We start from the raw sequence: 23517 nt of genomic DNA, 5'->3' as shown, positions 1-23517 counted from the left end.
AAATCTAATTTTGTTATTCGTTAAGAAATATTTAACAGATTGGCTAAACGTCATCACCGCCACAATATGGCTGAAATATTGCCAGTGTTCTATTATAACCCAACACTCATATCAATCATTCCTGACATTATGATATAAATAAGATAGGACTACAAACCACCAGGCCCTAAAATTTCCAAGAAAATAAACATTAAAAAGTGTAAATCAAATCATGTTGATTAGATTGTCATGTCTGGAAACTGCATTTCAGCCGACTATAAATCGTGCAGTGGGAAAATCCTGCTGTACCACATGTAAGCTAGGAGTTTGAAAATGTCAGGGGCTGTTTAGACAGGAGATGCTGACACATGGCCCTCAGTACTGAGGTAACATGTATTACTGCTCACACAAACAACCAACACTAACCCACTGACTTATCACCTACCTACCTACTCCAGCTCGACCTCAGTCTTAACTCTTTACACATTCACAATCTGGACCTGAAGCAAATTCTATGGTTACATAACATCCTAATGCCTCAGTCTTTTCGCATATGAAAGAGCACCGTTCAGTGCAATTGTAAGATCACTTTTAAGTTGATTTTGGAGACAAAACTACACTGGTTGGATTGATAAATTCCAGGGCTTCAAAAAAAGTACAATTTTATCAGTCTGCACTGAACAATGCCTTCAGAATATGACTGAATAAACACCTTGCAAACCTGCGAAAAGGTTGAAGCATTACAGTAATAATAATTTAGGCTTTCTTATGACATAAAGAAAAGTACTTATGTCATATAAAATAATACAACATAAGACAGACGTGTGAAAGATGTGAAACTGTAGAGTAAGATTTCAACATTTCGATGCTTAATGCTGCATTGGCGAATCTTTAACTAGCACAAAATGTAGCAGTGGGGTGTTTGGGGGAAGGAAACTGGGGTAACCACTGTATTTAGATACTAATAAATGACAAACCTACTGACAATGCATGCAGAGAGCATGAATCCTCCACTCCATCCGTGAGGCAGGGGGTTAGCCAGAAATGGAAAAGAGGGTGTCCAAGCATCCCTCTTTGAGACCATTTTGTTAAAACAGGGTGTCAAAATTTATTTTTCCCTTATCTCTCCCATGTTAAAAGTGCTGAAAACAGGGTGTCCAAATGGCACCAATTTTCTATTTCAACCGTCCACTTGGGCAGGTGGACGGGTAGCTGGCTAACCCCATGCTGTGAGGATCGTGTGTAAAATTTGTCCCACAATTTGGATCTTCTGTACTGTTATTTTAAGTAGCCTCTATAGCCTAATTTGTCACTAGGATTGGAATTCCCTCAAATAGTTGATTTAGCTAGAAAATAGAAAAACAACAACATTGTTTAATAGGTCACCAATCAAATTTAAAGTTACAAAATAACTTATCATAATTTATTTATTCATTTACTGGATTGGTGTTTTACGCCGTACTCAAGAACATTTCATTTATACGACAGTGGCCAGCATTATGGTGGGTGAAAACGGGCTTGGTCAAACCCACGACCATCTGCAGCTTCCTGACAGACCTTTCCACGTATGGCCGGAGAGGAAGCCAGCATGAGCTGGACTTGAACTCACAGCGCCCGCATCGGTGAGAGGATACTGGGTCATCACGCTGCACTAGCGCTAACCAAATGAGCCACGGAGGCCCCTGTATCATAATTTACACATATATTATCATTTCCTATAATGCAAATCTTGAATTCTGAATAAGTTGGTTAAAACAGTCCATATCCAGTTCTACAGACATGTGCACAATTGTTTATACACGTACCCCATGTATATACCTAGACATGTTCAGAAGTGTTCAATTACACGATACTTCTGTAAAGACATTAGCATAACCTGTTTCACCAGTGACAGCATAACCACAATCCCACGAATAAATTATTACTTTATAATGTTTATTGACACACAGCCTCGTTTATATAATGTTAGGTATGTATAGGAAAGTTGCAGGCTATGTTGTATGCCCATGTATGTCAGATGTATATATATACATATATATATATATATATATATATATATAGCATGAACCTACATGAATACATGAATATTTTACGTGGAGTTTTATTGATTTGCCGACTTGACAGCTGATAGTGTCAACTGACCCATCTATGTGTAAATCAGAGCGTTAAGTAGAAGATAGATGAGTCGGCATACCTGGATAGCCAGCAACAGGTAGATAGGGGTCTGTCACTGATACAACAGAGGTGGTGAAGTCAATAAGTGTGCAGTAACACACTGATATAAGTAGAGAAGTGATGGGGAGTTGGGGGGGAGGAGTTGTTGGGGTCAGTGAGGTGATGGATGTAAAGTTGAGGATGACTGGTACAAAGTGTACAGATGTAAATTAGGTCAGATACAAACAGGTGTACAATAGGTCAGGCACAAACAGGTGTACATTAGGGCAGGAACAAACAGGTGTACATTAGGGCAGGAACAAACAGGTGTACATTAGGGCAGGTACAAACAGGTGAGGTACAAACAGGTGTACATTAGGCCAGGTACAAACAGGTATACATTAGGGCAGGCACAAACAGGTGTATACTACATTAGGTACAAGCAGGTGAGGTACAAACAGGTGCACATTAAGACAGGTACAAACAGGTGTACACTAGGTCAGGTACAAACAGCTCTACAATAGGTCAGGTATAAACAAGTGTACAGTAGGTCAGGTACAAGCAGCTGTACAATAGGTCAGGTACAAACAGGTGTACATTAGGACAAGTAAAAACTGGTGTACATTTGGACAAGTAAAAACAGGTCTACATTTGGTCAGGCAGGAACAAACACTTGCACGTTTGCACAGGTAAACACAGGTGTACATTAGGGCAGGTACAGACATTAGGACAGATACACTGGTGCTTACAATGGCGCATGAATTCACTTTCATAAGAGGCACATCTATGTAGGTCCAGTTTCAGATGTAAACACACAATTTGTACATGTAAGTATTTATAAATGAACAAGCATTTATATGTATGAATATTATACAACAACTTATACGAAGTGCATTTAAGTCCTGGTCAATGTCTGTTTGAATACCTGATGCCTCTTTTGAAAAGATAGTTCCATAGCACTGGGCAAATCCTTAACAATCCAATGTATACCTAGACGCTGACAGCTATTCAAATCACTTACACTTGAATTTAACAGCCTGGTCGGTATTATAAGAATGCGTATGTCCATGGCTGTAAATCTTTCTAACTGAGAGGACTTGTAAACAACAACATGCAAAAAAACACCTGTTGTATCAGAAGGACGCTGTTTTTTTACTGTACATGTCAGTCCCAGGCACTATAACTATAGCAAGTTGTCTTGATAAACTTCAGTCCCTATACTGTTCTTATATGTTGCTAGCTATATACATTATGAATTAAGCTTTACTAAATTATAATAATTTATAAGGGAAATGAATATGAACTTCATAAATCTATAAGTGTGCATATATTTCCACCACATCCAATTTTAAATTAGTTGACCAGATTTAATAATAAATTTTTCTTGTGGACTACTGTAATTCTTCCACCTTTTCACATGTGTGCAAGGTGTTTATTCAAAAATATTCTAAAGGCATTATTCTGTGTTGACTGGTAAAACTGTACTTTGTGTGAAGCCCAGAAACTGGGCAATCAAACCAATGTAGTTTTGTCTCAAAAACCAAATTCAAAATGCGCATAACTTGCACTGAAGTTTGCTCTTTCATATGCAAAAAGGTTGAGGAATGTTGTAAAAGTCCCTACAAATTATACACACATGTAAATGTGGCAATAGTGGACACCCAAATGTTCATGTCTGTACTTACATTCCATTCAACAAACTTGCAGCTAAGCCGTGTGATGACCTTGAAACTAACTGAAAAAGGGTTGTTGCATGCATCTTTCATTTTCAGTATGCACATATTCATATGTTCAAAGTCACTGTCATTCGATATGACAGATCAAGTAGATCATATGCAAATCTGAACTTACATCAATAGCAGGACCTCTGTTACCAGCACAAAAACACCAGGCATATGAGAAGATTAACTGTACTTAAAGGATACATAAAAAGGGGGCATGAAACAAAAATTATGTTTATATGTCAAATGAAGAAAAACTATGCCCCGAAATTTTAGTTTAAAAAAATTCATTTTGGGGATATTTTTATACCTGTTAATTACCACTCTATATTATTCCTATTTTCCGTCAACGGTTAGATTTTTTCAGACGTAACGTCATTGTTGATCTTCCTCGGAACTCGGTGAACACCACCGATGTACCCCAAACCAGGTGAACCGTGGCTACAGTGTGGGCATGGTGACGTGTACACAGATACTGCATGACTTCTTCGGGTCAGCTTAGCGCCTCTCCGCACCCTACACCCGCGCCCATTTAGCCTGTTCACCAAACAACCCCCCCCCCCCCTCCCCCCGCCCCTATCTCCCCAGACCTGTTCGGTCTGTTCCTAACAGAGTTGTTTTTAAACAGGGATCATCGTTGATGTCATCACTGCAAGCAAGGTAATTTCCAGAGTGTCCGCTGTATTTTGAAGCCATTTTTACCCTCCAAAATGATAGCTGATAATTTTGTTTGTACCGTTAATTGTTATTACAAATGATAATCTGCACATTAAGAAATAAAACCAAAGCATTTCATGTGTCCTTTAAACTGCCGCACACTCAGGCGATAAAGGTACAGGTGATATCAAATGCTTTTACATGCTTCTTGTCCAATCCTAAAATCAGGAATGTTCCTGAAAATGTTTTAGTTGCAGGGTAGAGAAAAACTTTATTTTTCACATATGCAACACAACCAGAATGGGCTAAGTATTAAGTACTAACAAATAAGTAAACCATCTGACAATGTTCTATGTGCTCATCAGTGTCACTATTTATGAGTGAAGTATTCTAACATAAATAATGTGAACAGAAAAACATATTTATTTTCTACTTCAGTCAAAAGTGACTAAAGGACTTTGTCTGTGTTATTAATGAAAGAGCATATCGTCTTCTGTTTGTCGAAAAATGGAGTCTTATGACCAGTAATAAATTGACAATCCGTTTTGGAACAATAGGCCTATGTATACTGGAGAACCATTAAAATGTCAACTGCTATATGCCTCATCTGATGCCTAATTTTTGGTCAATCATATTCCCTAAATTTTAGGTCTTCCAGACAGCAGAAAATGTTGTTAGCCAAACATTGAGATGTAAAAACAACACAAAAAACCAAATAGGGCTTTGACCAAACTTAAAGATTCCATATCTTTTCTCAGCCCTTAACTTCTTCCCCCAAGGTGTGGCTACATGTTAACTTCTTGACTGAGCCATGGGTCACCACTCAAAAAGCCAATCTGACATTTTATATGTGGTCAATATAGCCTGCCCTACCTGGTGACCTTTACACTGCCTCTCACCTGAGGGAAGCTGTAGCCCTGAGGGTACACACAGGAGGCCCAGACCCCTCACAATCCTGTCCCTGCACTAACAAAGCTGGCCTCACTGAGCCTTATTCATCTCAGGATGTTTGGTCACTTCTCTCTATTAATCTTCAAGGAGCTGGTGATTCAGTCCACCGGCCTACCTTCTGCCATGTCCAAGGCCCATAGCTGGCTCTTACACACACACTAGCCAGGCCTCCAAACAGTTATCCTGTTCTCTATGGGACAGCCCAAGACCAAATTATGACTACATGTACACTAGCCAGGCCTATAGAACAGTTATCCAGGTCTCTATGGGACAGCCCAAGATCAAAACATAACTACATGTACACTAGCCAGGCCTATAGGACACTTATCCAGGTCTCTAGGGACAGCCCAAGACCAAAATATAACTACATGTACACTAGCCAGGCCTCCAAACAGTTATCCTGTTCTCTATGGGACGGCCCAAGGTCAAAATATAACTACATGTACACTAGCCAGGCCTACAGAACACTTATCCAGGTCTGAATGGGACAGCCCAAGATCAAAACATAACTACATGTACACTAGCCAGGCCTACAGAACAGTTATCCTGTTCTCTATGGGACAGCCCAAGACCAAATTATGACTACATGTACACTAGCCAGGCCTATAGGACACTTATCCAGGTCTCTATGGGACACCCCAAGACCAAAATATAACTACATGTACACTAGCCAGGCCTACAGAACAGTTATCCTGTTCTCTATGGGACAGCCCAAGACCAAAACACAACTACATGTACACTGGCCAGGCCTATAGAACAGTTATCCAGGTCTCTATGGGACACCCCAAGACCAAAATACAACTACATGTACACTGGCCAGGCCTACAGAACAGTTATCCTGTTCTCTATGGGACAGCCCAAGACCAAAATACAACTACATGTACACTGGCCAGGCCTATAGAACAGTCATCCTTTTCTCTGTGGGACACCCCAAGACCAAAATACAACTACATGTACACTAGCCAGGCCTATAGAACAGTTATCCTGTTCTCTATGGGACAGCCCAAGACCAAAATACAACTACATGTACACTGGCCAGGCCTATAGAACAGTCATCCTTTTCTCTGTGGGACACCCCAAGACCAAAATATAACTACATGTACACTAGCCAGGCCTATAGAACAGTTATCCTGTTCTCTATGGGACAGCCCAAGATCAAAATATAACTACATCTACACTAGCCAGGCCTATAGAACAGTTATCCTGTTCTCTATGGGACAGCCCAAGATCAAAATATAACTACATCTACACTAGCCAGGCCTACAGAACAGTTATCCAGTTCTCTATGGGACAGCCCAAGATCAAAACATAACTACATGTACACTAGCCAGGCCTATAGGACACTTATCCAGGTCTCTATGGGACACCCCAAGACCAAAATATAACTAAACGTAGACTAGCAATCACATGTAGACTGTAATACCATATTTCATCTAAAGTTTGGCAAGTTTTAAGTGGCACATTTTGCTTTCTTTGCTTCTGATTGATTTTAACTGGACCATGCACTTACATGTTTTTTGGTGAAATATTGGTCAATTTCTACACACCAAATTTCATGTGAAACACAATATTCCAATATCTCAGATCAAATTCTACTGGATTTTACAATGATGGAGATAGGGCTTGTACAATATATTATATCTCAGACAAAATCCTGCTGGATTTTACAATGATGGAGATAGGGCTTGTACAATATGTTATATCTCAGACCAAATCCTACTGGATTTTACAATGATGGAGATAGGGCTTGTACAATATGTTATATCTCAGATCAAATCCTACTGGATTTTACAATGATGGAGATAAAGCTTGTACAATATGTTTTATCTCAGATCAAATCCTACTGGATTTTACAATGATGGAGATAGGGCTTGTACAATATGTTATATCTCAGATCAAATCCTACTGGATTTTACAATGATGGAGACAGGGCTTGTACAATATATTACATCCCAGACCACAAACACACACAGGTGGGAGTGAGATACATCAGTTTATTCCACTTCGCCGACAATGTTTTCCGTCATTTCATTTTGTCACCCACACAAACGGTAGTTATGACAACTCTCTTCCTCTCAGCCAACTACACAATGTTCTTTACACACAGCTTTGTGCTGTTCATCTTTACATTCGCTGACAACATGCCACACTTTTTGTTTTCTCACATCACTCAAGACATGCCTCTCATCAAATACACTTTGTTAAACAGCCTAGCAATTGGCACCTAAACCTGAATGTTTTGACAATTAATCCAAAATGAAGGCTTTGTTCAACAGAAGTAAGAATCCAGTCCCTCAAGTTAGCATATACATGATACACTGTGCTAACTTTGGAGGAGAGAAAACACTTTACCATTATGTCAACGGATAAAAAAAAGTTTTGGTTACCACAACAAAGGAGTAAGTCCATTAATCCTGGCGTAACTAGGATACTGCAGCTTGCAGGTGTTGACTTACACCACTAACTAGTTATACAGTTAGATATTACTCTAGCAGGATACTGGACTACTTTCTTTCTTTCTTTCTTTCCTTCTTTCTCTCTTTAAGTTCAAAGCCTATAGATGCCTCACCCCGCTATGGTGGATACATTTTATTTCGATCAGATTTAATACTGACCTTATTAAGACTATAATTCATCACACCGATCGAGGGTGACAGATACGTACCATACACATAGCTATTGGTCAAGAAGAAACAACATTTCCTAGCCACATACAGGAATCCATTTTCTGTAGACATGACAATTCAGCACTAGCTAGATTTGAACTTGCAACTTTTTTCTAAGTGAGACTGCACACATGTTTCCCCATGTTCATCAAGGTCAAGGACTAAGAAGAATTATAAGTCAGCACAGTGGCTGTTCCTAATTTTTTTATTTCCCTCCAGGGAAAGCGGTGGTCAGTTTGAGTCCAGGCCTGGCTGGGGTATTATCTCTAACCACATCAGCAATCACTGAAGAATGCCCAGGTACCTGTCAACACTATCAGTTTACACCTGACCATCTGCCTTAATGGCTTTGATGATGGGAGCAAGATAATAGTGTCACAGTGATATGCCACTTTAGAAGAGGATTCACAGTGTGAAAAATATAAGCAGATGACTGTATTTCACCTAAGGTTTAGACTTTTTCCAAGTTTTACCTGATTGCTGCAGAAGGTAGGGTCATTTCACGCCTTTTTTGTGACGACTAGTTACTTTCTTATCAACACTTGTATTGGCATCAAAGTATCAATCTGAGGCCTCTCTGTACATGTACCTCTGAAAGTGCATGTTAATATATCAAACTTAAGGCAAAACACCTGTACAAGGTACTTAATTGGTCAGAATTCTATTTCAAAAGTTTCGCTTTTCTGTTAACCTACACGAAAACATGTATAAGTTATAAATAGAGATGTCAGTCTGTACCCAAGATTTTTCACACCTTCATATAGTTTTAAAACAGAGCTGGAATTATTCACTGTATATAAACCTCTCTTAAAATTATGAAGTACACCACTCGTAAAATACAAATATTAAACAAAAATGTTGAAGTTTCTGGAACCCACTTTGTTGCGCCAGACAAAACAGAGACAATGAACAACCAGGTCAGAAAAGATTATACAACAAATGTAAAAAAACAATAGCGTGGGATTGGAATAAACAAACTGTCAAACATGTCAATAAAGGCCTCCAGAACTCAGCTGACTAAACTATATCAATGGAACAAAGCCAACAGCAGCCATTACAAAAGTGGCAAGGTGCTCTTAAAATCAATTTGTATCTTAAATTTCCCGTATGTGGCAATTAATCTTCGATTCAAAATTTATGGCTAGAGTGATAAGTAGTTTGGCAAGTTCTGAAAATAGTTGTAACAGCTTTACATTACATTATAAAAAAATGACGCAATATTTAGAAACTTGACACAATCAAATTTTATTACTGTGAAAACATCAATCAAGTTACATCAAGTTTGTTTGTTCCTCCTTTGCACCACATAAAAGTACCTCATTAGACCACTTAAATACTCGAGCACGAAGGTTGTATAGTTCTGATACTGACCCAGTGCCGTTGGACATTACAAACAGACTCATCATACTGCGGTCACATACACCCACTCTGCAAACTCTCTCTCCTAAACTCAATAAAACTCCCGACGTTCGCCAGCAGACCTAGTTCTCTGAGAGCAAACAGCACTGGTTTGATGATTGGCTTTACCTAAGAGCCCAGATGAATGGCCGACAATGAAATGGCGTGATTGTCAGTAGAGAGTTACAAGGTCATCGTGGCATTTGGTGTGTTTGACATTCTGATGATTCCACATACAGCCACACCTGCCACACCTTTACAATTACTCTCTGACTACACCAGTTTTATACTGATAGCGGAGCCAAGGTAAATCTGGTGGTCTGGATCCTACCACCATTCGCGTGATAACCAAAATCATGAGAGCAATTCAACACTGGCCCATGATCTGCATATAGTTCATGTATCATACGTTGCCCATCTGGTAATGATGGGAAAACGAGTTAAAGTTTGGAATCAGATATGCTGTACAAGGATGTCCATAATTGTGGGAAGATCCAGGTATCACTTCATTACAGATGGGTAGGACTTTCTCCCTCTAGTTCCCTTCACATGTATATAATAAGCTCTCAAGGCCATAGGTATCTTAGCACCTCAGAAGGTTACCAAAGCTATATGACAGATCTATACAGGTGTTCATCCATACCTGTGCTGTGTGTGAAGTAGGAATCACACATTACACCAGCTCACATAGTTGTGGAAAATTCTTCTGTTAGCATGCTAGCGCAGTGTAATGACTCAGAAGCCTCTCACCAATGCGACCGCTGGCAGTTCAAGTCCAGCTCGTGCTGGCTTCCTCTCCGGCCATAAGTGGGAAGGTCTATAGCAATCTGAGGATGGTTGTGGGTTTCCTCCCACCATAATGCTGGCCGTCATCGTATAAGTGAAATATTCTTCAGTGCAGCATAAAACACAAATCAAATAAATAAATAAGTGAATAAATCTGTTGTTTAGCAGATAATTCCCTCGTCAGGAACTAGATTTGCAGGGCACAAGTTATCGCTGTGGCGAAGTATATGTCTACAAGTGTCTTTCACATGAATTCAATTTGTAGAATTCTATATACCTGTAATCTCATGTTTCAGTAAACTTCACATACCGAAGCCTTTAAAAGCCTATAACTGTGTTAAAAGGCATCTAGTAAACTAACACTTTTTTGTTTGTACAAAGGGCATAGAAAACATTAGGGATATCTTCAGTCAACATGATTTATAATCAAAAATAAACCATAACATCAAAAGTTGAATACAGGTGATTCAAGTTCAATCCACCTGGCACAGGTAAAAACACAGGTACTCCAATATCACCTTCAACAACAGTTGACCTTAATCTGTAACAGGTGAGTGAGAAATAGTGCGAGATTTTGTAAGAGAGATATCAATTGACAATCAATATCTGGGCTTTGTGGGTCGGTTCTAGCGGTGAACGAAAATATAAGTGGGGGGGGGGGGGGCGTCACACTTAGCCACAATCTCCATGCAAGCCATATTGATCATTTTACCAGGCCTTTTCTTGAGACACGAAACTCCCCCCACAATAACTGCGGCAAGTATACACATGGCCAGGGCTTAAATCTTTCACTCACAGAAGTAGAGAACAAGGCATGTACCACAAAGGACAAATGTCAAAGTACAACAGCGGAATAGTCTGCCCAGCCACACAGGAATGTGTTAATAGTGAGGATGAAAACAAATCTGAAATCCTTAATTGCTACCACCTGGGCATGCAGGGAAAAGGCTAGACACCAGCTATATATATCCTAATCCTTTTTCTTTTTTCCCTCTCTCCCACCACCCGAGTTTCTTAGGGCTTTCTTGTACCACAGGTGTACAATTGCATCATGCATTATACAACAGCTATAGGTGAAAGCCGACAGTTCAATCTTGAGCACCTTCCTGTGAAGTCTTCCACCATTATCAACAACCTTCTTAAGTTCAAAGGAAAGGCTAACAGACTTGTCAAAGAGCTACACTGTATTTATGGGGGTTTTATTCCATTTGAAATCAAAGCCTACACCTCTCCTGAAACGAACACCTGAGGCAAACATGGAGATTCTACCTGGATGGAAAATGGGCACAAACGGGCTGCAATTCACAAGTAACAGCACAAAAATTACATTATATAGAAAACAAGTCACCCTGCCAGTCATCATTGTTGTGGTGAGAATAAAAAAAAATTCAAATAGAAATAAAAATTAATTAAAGAAATTAGAAACAAGTAAAAATTAAAAATCTGAAACATTTCTCAACTGGAAAATGCTGCTATTCTGACAGATGCACATAAAAGGTGTACACGTATTTTGATAAATCAGACGGTGAAGTTTAAAATAAATATCTCCATGCTGCCCCATTTCAAAAAGAAACTAAGTTGAAATATTAAAATAATATGAAGGAAATTTTATGTACAGCATCATTTGTGGATATACACCATGTATGGCAGACACCTGGAGTTCATTCGTTCACACAAGGCTTAAGTGGAATATCCAGAAAATTTTTGTTTCTGTATTTTTGCCTGAAACGAAGCAATATTAGTACATTGCAGTATGTTTTACTATTAAAGAGAGCAATTCAGACCGTCTCAATATTTACTGTTTTATCTGCCTTTGAAAACACATAAGTGCTCACACTGAAGTAGCTCTTTAAAGATTTATTTTGTAAGCTATAGACCACACACACAGGGCTTACATTATGTTATATGTTGATACAACCAATGAATAAAGATATTAACCCATCTGATACTGTTACTTATTCCACATCAGATCTGCTACTTTAATGTTACAATGGTTAGCTGCTGGACTTCAGCAATTATCAGGGGTAACCTGATAGGCACAACTCAACAGAACAATGGCTTGCTTGTGTGCCTGAACATTTATTAACCTGAGAATCATGAAAGAATTAGGTCAACAACTGGCTAAGGACATTTATTTAAGGAGTTGTATACACGTAAAAAATTTTTCCAATCAGCCATAATTTACAAATCAGTTTTTCTTGCACAAGATGATTTGCTAATAAATAACCGTTTACATGTACATGCGACCTAAAATTTTGTCACATAAAGTTCATTTCTTGAGGCAATTAAAGCACTTACTATTCAAGCTAAATGTTATATTTACTCCATATAGGTTCCATATAACTCTAATTCCAATGAAAACTCAAAGCACTTTCCTAAGACCATCAGTGCTCTCAGAATCAGCCAAAAAGAGTAACTTTAGTCATGGACAAAACTTTACGTAAAATACAGTACCACATACTCAAATGAGCATTTTCTTCTTCGTGCATAATGTATATCCATGCGTAGAACAGTTATTAATGAGGAAAAAATGAAGAACTTAAAACGACAAGGTCAGTGGGTGAGCTGTGTTATTTTTTCAACTAAGCAAATGTAATTATTTCCTGTATATTAGGATGTGTCCCGTGTTCAAAATCTGAGTGGAAATTACACTGTGCGATTTATCTGATAATTCCACCTGTGTCATGGGTGGTACAGATTCTTGGCGAAACCCCAGTCCTGATTTATCACCCACGCGGACAGGGGAAATAAGGATGGAAACGTGATATGCGTGACAACAGCAACTTCAACCACTTGCAGCTCTGAATGCCAATCGATCAAAACACCTATCAGTAACACAGTGGAGATGGATAAGAAAATGCCTGTGTAATTTACCAGTTATGAGTGTAACTGAGAAATCTGAACATAATCTGAGACCTGTTACTTAAGCAGAGTAAGCTAATGGGGCTCTATGTATGGTGAGAGGATGTCGCTAAAAACTGGCCCGTGCTTTGCAATAGAAACTAAAAAATGGGGATAAAACTCAAACACGTCCTGTTAAATCATCGATGTATTGAATAAAGAGCAAGACTTTAAATGGTCCCTGATGATACAGCACGCATTTTTTTTATTAAAAAGGATAAAAAGTTTGAGGTATGTAGTATATAGCCACACACAGAACATGCAATATTGTAAACATACATGTAGATCCTATCTCAGTGCAATTTAATTATACACATACATGTCAAGATGTGTTCTTATCAAATAAAGTTCAATGGGTGCCCTGTTTGATGAAAACCTTCGCAGGAAAGTAAGAATAAACTATACAGTACCCAAGTCCTTATTGCACAATACTGTGAAGTTTATCCATCATAATTGAAATCTGCTTGTGTAACATTTATAACTATCTTACACAAGGCCATTAATTTAACCAAAAAAACTGCCCTATATTGTTTGACAAATCTCCTTATATCTCTTAAATGTGCATCCTGACATTTCTTTAAAAAGAAATTGGATGAAAAGACATTTATTTCACAAATATCCCCAAACAAAGTTGCACTCAGTGGTACTATGTATAGATTTTCGACAAACATTGAGGTAATGATGACATCATGAAGTAACAATCACCCTGTTTAAGAAAAATCTGTAACTTTGTTTTAACAATTGATTCTATTGTTCCCAAATGTTTCTATTTTTTGCTACAGTCTATAAACAGCCTGGAGATAAAAGAATTGACACAATCCATCAATGAGATGCCGAGTCAGCGAAGCTTCCAACTGCTTCATGTACGCCTTCTTCTCACAGGCTCCCAGGGCTCACAGATTTACAAGGTTATCATCAAAGTCTCAAAATTATGTTGAAATACATACAACTGGCCAATCTCATGCTGTAAATGTAACAGGACAAAAATCACTTATGTTCTTTAACTGGAAACTGTTGTATTGTTTGTCAACTCTATAAAAGAGGTCTCATTTCAATCCTACCTTATTATTAAAATAAATGTATGAAGGAAGGAAGGAAGGTGGGGAGGGGGCATGGTCAGCTATGGCCTACAATAGTTTAAAGTTCATCAACAGTGTCTGGTATTCTTTTCTAATCTGAAAAAAAAAATCATATCTTTGTTGCACTAAGAAAAATTTTTACTGGTCATGAAGAACAGGAGTCGTAATCACAAATTCAAACCTACACTTGACAACTGTGCCCAGTACCCAAATATATAGCTTCACTAAGCCTCGACTAAGTCCAGAACCCAAATATATAGCCTCACTAAGCCTTGACTATGCCCAGTACCCACATATATAGCCTCGCGAAGCCTCAACTATGTCCAGTACCCACATATATAGCTTCACTAAGCCTCGACTATGCCCATTACCCAAATATATAGCCTCACTAAGCCTTGACTATGCCCAGTACCCAAATATATAGCCTCACAAAGCCTCGACAATGTCCAGTACCCAAATATATAGCCTCACGAAGCCTCGACTATGCCCAGTACCCACATATATAGCTTCACTAAGCCTCGACTATGCCCAGTACCCACATATATAGCTTCACTAAGCCTCAACTATGCCCAGTACCCACATATATAGCCCTGACTATGCCCAGTACCCAAATATATAGCCTCACTAAGCCTTGACTATGCCCAGTACCCACATATATAGCCTCACAAAGCCTCAACTATGTCCAGTACCCACATATATAGCTTCACTAAGCCTCGACTATGCCCATTACCCAAATATATAGCCTCACTAAGCCTTGACTATGCCCAGTACCCAAATATATAGCCTTACAAAGCCTCGACAATGTCCAGTACCCACATATATAGCCTCACAAAGCCTCGACAATGTCCAGTACCCAAATATATAGCCTCACGAAGCCTCGACTATGCCCAGTACCCACATATATAGCTTCACTAAGCCTCGACTATGCCCAGTACCCACATATATAGCTTCACTAAGCCTCGACTATGCCCAGTACCCAAATATATAGCCCTGACTATGCCCCGTACCCAAATATATAGCCTCACTAAGCCTCGACTATGTCCGGTACCCACATATAAAGCTTCACTAAGCCTCGAATATACCCAGTACCCACATATATAGCTTCTCTTAGACTCAGTTCCTGTCAAGTTGAACAAGGCAAATCTCACAAGGAGTTTCTTTATGAATCATCTTGTCTTTCACCTAAATGGGTACTGAGTGACATTTCCCACATCACCCTAATGTATTTATGTATCCAGTACCTCGTACTGAATTACCACTGACGAAACAATAAACAGCCTATAGCATGGCACACTCTAGCATTTCTCCTGTACCACTGCAGGTTGAGGGCCAGGACAGTTGCATATTGGGAGTATAGAAACCATGCATGGTTGCTGGATAGGGAATCCAACCAAAACAGCCTACACTTGTACCTATACCCTCCAATGTTTATGCTGCACATTTTGTTTATAAACATTTCCATCTAAGATTGATTAGGTGATGGTCTTCTTCACAGAGGTTCAAACCATGCAGATAAAATTACCAATACATCAACACCCTAGTTTTGTTCTGAAAAGACCTAACTCTTATTAGAACATGTGAAGTAGTCCAGCTTCCAGAGATGATGTGTCTTCTGCAGATGTTAGCACATTTTAGTTTGGTTTATTTGAATCATGTGTGGTACATTTGTGGTATAATTAGGATCTAAAATTTAAAAAAATGTTTGGACTTTCGAATGTGAAAATCATTTTGTGTTTTACAGCACAACACTTCTTAAATACATTGCTAACAAATACTGTTAAGAAAGAAATCATGAACACTACATGTGTATACATGTAAATCATACAATTAAAACAGCATTGAAAGCAAAATCATGATTTATAAAATCGCGTTAAACATGAATAACTAAATGCTGTGCTTTTAATAAGGTGTCAGCTATTTTAAGAAGGATCTCCCACAGTTAGATGTGGCTGTAAATTGAAATAAACAAATCATGAATGTGAAAGTGAAAGAATAAAAAAAGTTGGCAACACTAAATTACATCTATAAATAGGTGCCCACACTTTGCCTTAATTCACCCCACATGAGGAAAATATTTTAACCCTATCTTCACACTGGTGTAGTTTTCATGTTTAAACACTGCCCTAGCCTGATTATCCAGCTGCTTTCTAATGACCACAGTGAGAAATGATGGAGTGAGGGGTGGGGGTGCTTTAGCAGATTTGGTGGGGGGGGGGGGGGAGAATTGTGAAATGATGGATAACCAAGATGGTTGAAGCCTGTCTGTGAGGTCTGATAATGATCTAGCCTCATCATCACCTGGTGAGGTTTACAGACAACCACCCCCACCCCCCCTGCTGCTCTCAAGTCATCTCACCACCCACAAACACTGGCAGCACCTCCATCATCCACCTCCATTAACACCTATGTGTTGCTTATGCAAACTGTGATAGACATAATCACCTTCATGTATGTAGCTTTGGATAGCATCTAGAAGTTGATAACACACACAGAGACAGATACAGAAACACATATTTTATGGAGATTAGATTAAATGCATTCTTTCAGCAAAGTTGCAGGTCCGCAAGGCTCTTGTACCGTTTCCTTTAACAAAATCTTCAGGTCTATTTTATGTTGCTCAGAAATATCATCTGTAAATTTCATGGGAAATCCACGCATGCCAGTGGTCATCACTGCATCATGACAGGTATGGAATCAGCTGTTGCCTTTTAAGACTATATGTCTGTATTGGTTGAAATGTGATAAAAATACACATCACACAGCCATCACTGCTATACATATTTTGTGAATGAAATCTGTAAAAAAATCTGAATGCTCAAGGCATCATGATCAGGAAATGACACAAAGCTAATCTTATCCTACTTCCTAACTCCACTGACAGAGATACAGCAATCTACAACTCAGCCTGTACCATACAATCCATCTTCCTCCATCACAAAATCATAACTTTCTACAAGTTTTTCATATATACTGTGAAACTTTGTTGAATAAATTTCTGTATCAGAGTTGATAGCTTAGTTTAATGCTATGTTAAAATGACTATACAGTCATGCAAATGAAAGACCCTGAGAAAGCCATCTCCTCCACACAGACAGCATTTGATCCTCCCCTGAAATCCAGCCTGTCCCTTTGGGATCCACAAAGGGACCCACACATCCTATGTACTATTATCTGTGCACCCTGGGGATAGAAGCTGGTGGAAATGAGCTAATACTGTCTTAACCATTGTGAGGCCATCAGGGAAGCCTTTCTGTCCAGGTAGCCCCACCACTCCCCTATATATCAGCACATGTATGTCTGCAATGCATGTAGCCAGGCTGGGATTTTGCAATCTGAGTTGACAAATGACATCAGTTCAGTGAGGGTATTTGATGTACGACCAAGATCTGCCATGTTACCATGTTGTGAAGAGTTTGTTGTACTTTATCCTAAAGGAAAAGTGTGGTGATATGAGGTGTGCAGGATGGGGGTATGGGATGTTAGTAAGGGTCCATCTGTGGTTTGTATAAATCTACATGTACACCCATCTTGACATAAGAATAGTACCATAGTCCTTGTATGTTGCTCATATTTTATTACCAGGCTGGTTTATAGTTCTAATAAACTTCAAAGTGAGTTAACATCACTACACACACCCCCACCCCACTCCCAGATGACCCTGCCCCAAAGGCACTAACTCTGGTATCTGTGTCTCCCTTAGCCTACCATCTGCTGATGACATATCAACCTGGACTGACTGAGTAAAACCATCTGGTCAGGGGTAGACAGACAGACAGGGTTTAGATGTAGCATATCACAGTACTATCATCTGCTACACCTTGCTATCTCTGTCCCTTACACCAGGGGCACAAGGACTATCTGTTAGTAATACATGTGTTGTACAAGTAAGGTGAGGGGCTGGGAGAAAGTGGTGGGGTGGGGTGAGGGGGGGAGCTAATGTGGGGAAATGCAGACATCTACCCTGTGAAAGATTATCTCTAAGGGTACTTTGCTATGCACTTGTCTGTACACCCAGAGGATTCGTTGAAATTTGGTTTATCAGCTTAAGCACTTAGAACTCCAGAGGTCAGTACAGCATTGACCAATAAATAAATAAACAGAAGCAGACCGGAAGGGTGTGCACATCTGATAAAATCTTTAAATTCAATGACAGGAATAGTGGTTTAAAACATACCTACTTTCTCTTTGCCTATTTGCTTAGCCAAACAAGCACCACAACATCCCTATATCAACAAGAGTATAAGAGTGTACATCTTGTCTTGCACACGAATTCATGATTAGTTAAATGAAAAACCAAGGTTAAGATTAAATGTATGGGATGCCAAAAGGCTGACCGACTAACCATCATAGTACAATGTCTAAAACACAGCTGCCTGAAACAACCAAAAAATTCAGCCTTTAAATTGCGGACCATAAAGCTAATGCCAAGATCACAACCTCGACCAGGACTGTAACACAGGAAACTGCACACAGGTATTTGCACAACTTGGAAAAAGATATAAATTTAGATGCTGCTGTTATTAAGATTGCAAGATGGTAAATAACTGAAAAAATTTCAAGTGATGAAAAGATGAACACTTTAAAACAAGCAAATATTAAATACAATATCATCAAATATAACTTGGGAATATGATCAAAGAGGTTCAAAACAATGATTTTTACGAGTGAGTGCTTGGGGATTAACGTGGTACTTAACTTTTCAGTCATATGACGACGATGATTTTTATGATAAATATTCCCCAATTTAAAATATATAAAATCTTCTATTCGGGAATCCATGTTCAGAAATGTTAGGACATTAAGTGGTTCTCTAAGTCTAAGCAGTATTTGTGATATTTTGTGAAAACATAATCTAGGCAATACTTACTGATATCAAAAATTTACGGAAATTAACAAACATTCAACAGTTTTATTTTGATACTACAGAAATATTTCCATATGAAACATTATGAAGTTTAACATTCAAAAATAAATATCCACACTTTTATTTTCACTGATTTCACGAATGTTCACGTATAACTTGTATTTGATAACATAAAAATTTCCAGAAGAAAGCATATAAAGCCTTAAATGCTGAATTTCACCAAAATGTGGTATGCAAAAATGCTCATAAAGCCCTTAACATGGTACTTTTGATACCCACACTTCCTCTGAAATTAATCAAACTTCACAAAAACCTCTTAAGTGGCCCAAAAATCAATCAGATTCTTCACAAATGGGGGTGTTTAGGTGTTTAGTACTGTTAAACTCAAATATTCAAGCTGTTCAGTGCAGGAGAAAACTACCCCATGGCCTATGTGTGTGAGTACTTCACTCTGTCAGGGACACAAGGACCGGGTGGAGAAATGGAAGACAGCGGGGTCAGTTTACTTTTGTCCAACACTTGAGAATCCTAAAAGACATCTGACAATGTGGTCAGCTTAGCTGTACACATAGACACATGACAAAAGAGCTACCTGAGGCCAGTCTGGTATGTACATAGCTTCACTAGTCACTACAGGGTGGGGGAGTGGGTATTGTCAGGGGTGCAGAAGGCAGTGCGCCCACTTACAGCCACAGGCACGCACCATGATAATCAATGTGCCCTTTGCCCCACACCAGGGCCTTCATACAACAGGTAAAACTTGCCCCAATTCACTTCCCTAGCTACCACTCCCACTATCCCCCAATATTACTGCTGCCCTTGTGGTGTCCACGTCCCTCTATTTATACCAGCTTTTAAAATCTGGTGTACAGAGGATCTAAATATCCCACCCACTCATGCTGGTAACCAGTGGTTACTCCATCAATAGGTGCTGAGAAGAAAGTCATCCCTATCTCCTTCCTACTGAGTAAGTTTACACTCAATGCTATAGGACTTATTAACACCACAGAAGGATAATGCAGTTCCCTCAGGCAATAATTCACATAAGTCGTGCGGAAATATTCTAGTTATTTGTAATCTATCACATCTTCTATCCTGTCCATAGTATGAATACAGTACAGGCAGCTTCCGGTTTGACTTCCACCAGGTATATACTAATTAATTGATGTTTTTTTAATCACGAACAAAAAGAAAAGAAAAGAAAAAAAAAAACGCACACATTTTTTCAGAGCAAAGACCTGTGAACACATACATGTATGTACATATCGTCATGACAACAAAGATGAATAGGATGTAGCAAGCAGAATGGAAATCTTATAATTATCATTAACTGATAGGAATAAAGTCTTGTAAAAAGGTTACAACATACATTGAGTCATGCAGTGGGTGTCACTCATTGTGTCTTTGAGACACAATGCACTTTCTGATGAACTAAACATGGGAAAGACGTAGAAAATGGGAGGAAAGCGCAATTAAAATACTCTGATTTCAAAGTGGATAAATGTGAGGGTTACAGTTTGAATAAGCAAGGCCACAAAAGCCAGCCTGTCAGCATCCAATGTGGCTGCTAAAGAGCTGTAGTTTACTAGAGCCAGTGGGGTTATTAATAATTGAACAGTAGACAAACTGAAGCTGTGTGTTAGGCAATCCAGGTAGGCACAGGTGAGACTCAGGTGTGAAAACTGTGGAGGGGGGTGATGGGTGGGTGGCAAGGCCAACACCTGTGACCTCCACCTAAACCACAGCTACCTGACTGCAATAATGAAATGGACATGTTTACATTCCATATGTCAAGTTAATAGATACTTGTGAAAATTAAGCTGACAGCAATTTTAGCAGTTCCACACATGTGTATATATATATATGTATATATATGTATATATATATATATATATATATATATATATATATATATATATATATATATATATATATGAAGATCCCACTGTACCTTGGGTTTAAGCCTTACTACATAATGTAGATGTACAAGACTATACATTTATACCTTCATAATGTAAGTTATAATGTTTCATAATCTGCTACCTTAGCTCATTATATTATGAAATGGTGGACATAACTAAACATCACAGACATTTATAATTTATATCACAACTTGTTGAGATGAATTGGACTGCTTAATGCCCTACCTTAAGCATTAATCTTACAAGAATTACATAACTGTACTGTACTAAATACTGTGGTTTGATAATGTGCTACCTAATAAAGCATTAACCTTACAACACATATGTACTCCATTTAAAGCTCTAGTTTTATAATATACATGGATTTGATGGTTTTATAATGTACTACCTTAGGTATTAGGACATTGTACAGTTCTCCACAATATGTATATTTATTTATTCAATTGGTGTTTTATGTTGTACTCAAGAATATCTGGATATTATAGTTTTTATCAGGTCTAATATTGCTGTACCAAATATAACCAGATACATTTAAATAAACTGTTTCTCTATACATTAGTCTGACATGTATGTGTATAATTAGGTGTGTTGAAACATGTGTTTCATAAACAATCATTATAAAATGATATCTTCTACAAGCTTCAACTTTATAATACACGTATATGTAATCCCTTGCCTACCAGACCTTCAGGTCTGACAATGTCGAATCTAGAAATTTAGCTTCATTAAGTGTTGCCCTGGGCAAATATTCACTTTTATACGTTGCCCTATACTTACAGACAGAAAGGCCAGGCATGATTCTACAAACAGGAATTCTACAAATAGCAATACAGTGTTGGGAGGGCATATAACATTGAATAACGGTAGTTGATGAGCATACAGAATGAGAAGGCCATGGGGTTGGTTGTGGAGTGGGGGGAGGGGGTGTAACACTGCTGGGTGGAGACAAAGGGTTGGGATTAACATTCAACCTTCCTCCCACCCCAACTCCCTCCTATAGTTTATGGATCTAGTAATTAACTAATCCAATTCAATTATTAAAAGTGACAACTGCATTACTGCTACTGCATGACCATAAAGCAAAACATGATTAACAGATTCCCCAGCAGTTATTGGCATCTGAATATTTAATGCATATTGAAACACAGCAGCAAATCAATTATACTAAATAAATATACCTGCTACACATTTTAAACACAATCATTTTCAAAAATAAGTGCATAAACTGTACAATAGTAAAACTTGTTGGAAGAGTTTAAAACACATTTATAATACACATGGCCAAAGTGTAAATGCTTTGTTAGTATGTATGGATGAGTCTGTGAAGTAAATATAGCTTATAAATCTTCTTTTTTTTTTTTACGCGAAGATTTGACAGACAGCCGTAACACTGGACTGTTACACCAAGACACCCTTACCTAAAGCTGACCAGGTAAGTGTCCTGAAGTGTTACCTTTTATTATCCTCTCTTAAGCCACTTCCTGTGTTTTGTGTGACTGGAGTAAAATCCCAGATTTATGGGCACAAATGTGGGTCAGTCCAGAACTTAAATAGTTTGGGTGTGTACAGCTTACCTGGGCAGTTATGAGGGTTTTACACAATCATTATGTTTAACACAAGTGGAGGAGGATGTGTAATGAGTTTAACTCCCATAAATAATTCACGAAGACTCTTAACTACCTATTTCACTTACATATACAATGTGTAAATTTAAAACCTTTTAATAACCACAATTAATAGCTGTTAAAGAAATAACTCTTTTAAATGATCATCATGCATTTGCATGTGCCTCATAGAAAACCAGTTTTCCCTAAAACTGCAATTACACTGTGAGCCTGATATTCAGTGTCAAAATGTATATGTATACATAACATTAAGCAATTGAATATACTTACGTATTGGAACATCCCTGTAATTTAAATTTTCCACAGCAACGCTCAAGGATTTCACTTTACTCTTAATTTTCTCAGTTCTCTCCACAACTTTGTGACACTCTTCGGTAAGATCACAGAAAACATCATCAGCGTGTCTCACCAAGCATTTTAACTGCTGTAGCACAGTGACCGCGAGTTTGTTGGCAATTTCCACAGGAACTAAGGTATGATCCTCGGCTTTAAGCGACCCTGGTAAGATATCGTACCTTGATGGTTCCACTGTCCGCAGTGCGAACGGCATGGTAAATCAATCAATCCACGGAACGTACACCCCTTTTTAAAATAGACATATAACGTCTAACGACGACTGCAAGGTATAAAATCACTAACACGCGTTGAAGACTACATTTTCAAAACTTCTTACTGAAAACTCCCTCTCTCTCTGATTGTGGGTTAGTTCTCAGTATGCTAACCCAGGTCTACGGCTGACCAGGAGTCCCACGCCATGATGGGGTAGTAAAAAACCCTGAAGGGGCCGTGTTTTCTGGCCAGCTATAGCTATAGC

At 38.6% G+C, this 23517-nt stretch overlaps 1 protein-coding gene across 1 annotated transcript in view; it reads right to left on the bottom strand.

Moving 5' to 3' along the window:
* Positions 1-23276, bottom strand: part of LOC135481984 (uncharacterized) — a 48886-nt gene extending 25610 nt beyond the window's left edge. Inside the window, exon 1 of the mRNA XM_064761789.1 lies at positions 22974-23276. Coding sequence (XP_064617859.1) covers positions 22974-23253 — 280 coding nt within the window. The 5' untranslated portion in view covers positions 23254-23276. The remainder of the gene's footprint in view (positions 1-22973) is intronic.
* Between the last annotated feature and the right edge of the window lie 241 nt (positions 23277-23517).

Source organism: Liolophura sinensis, chromosome 1, assembly GCF_032854445.1.
Source record: "Liolophura sinensis isolate JHLJ2023 chromosome 1, CUHK_Ljap_v2, whole genome shotgun sequence".
NCBI lineage: Eukaryota > Metazoa > Mollusca > Polyplacophora > Chitonida > Chitonidae > Liolophura > Liolophura sinensis.
The sequence above is the reverse complement of the archived record's forward strand: the minus strand, read 5'-3'. Positions and strand labels throughout refer to the sequence as shown.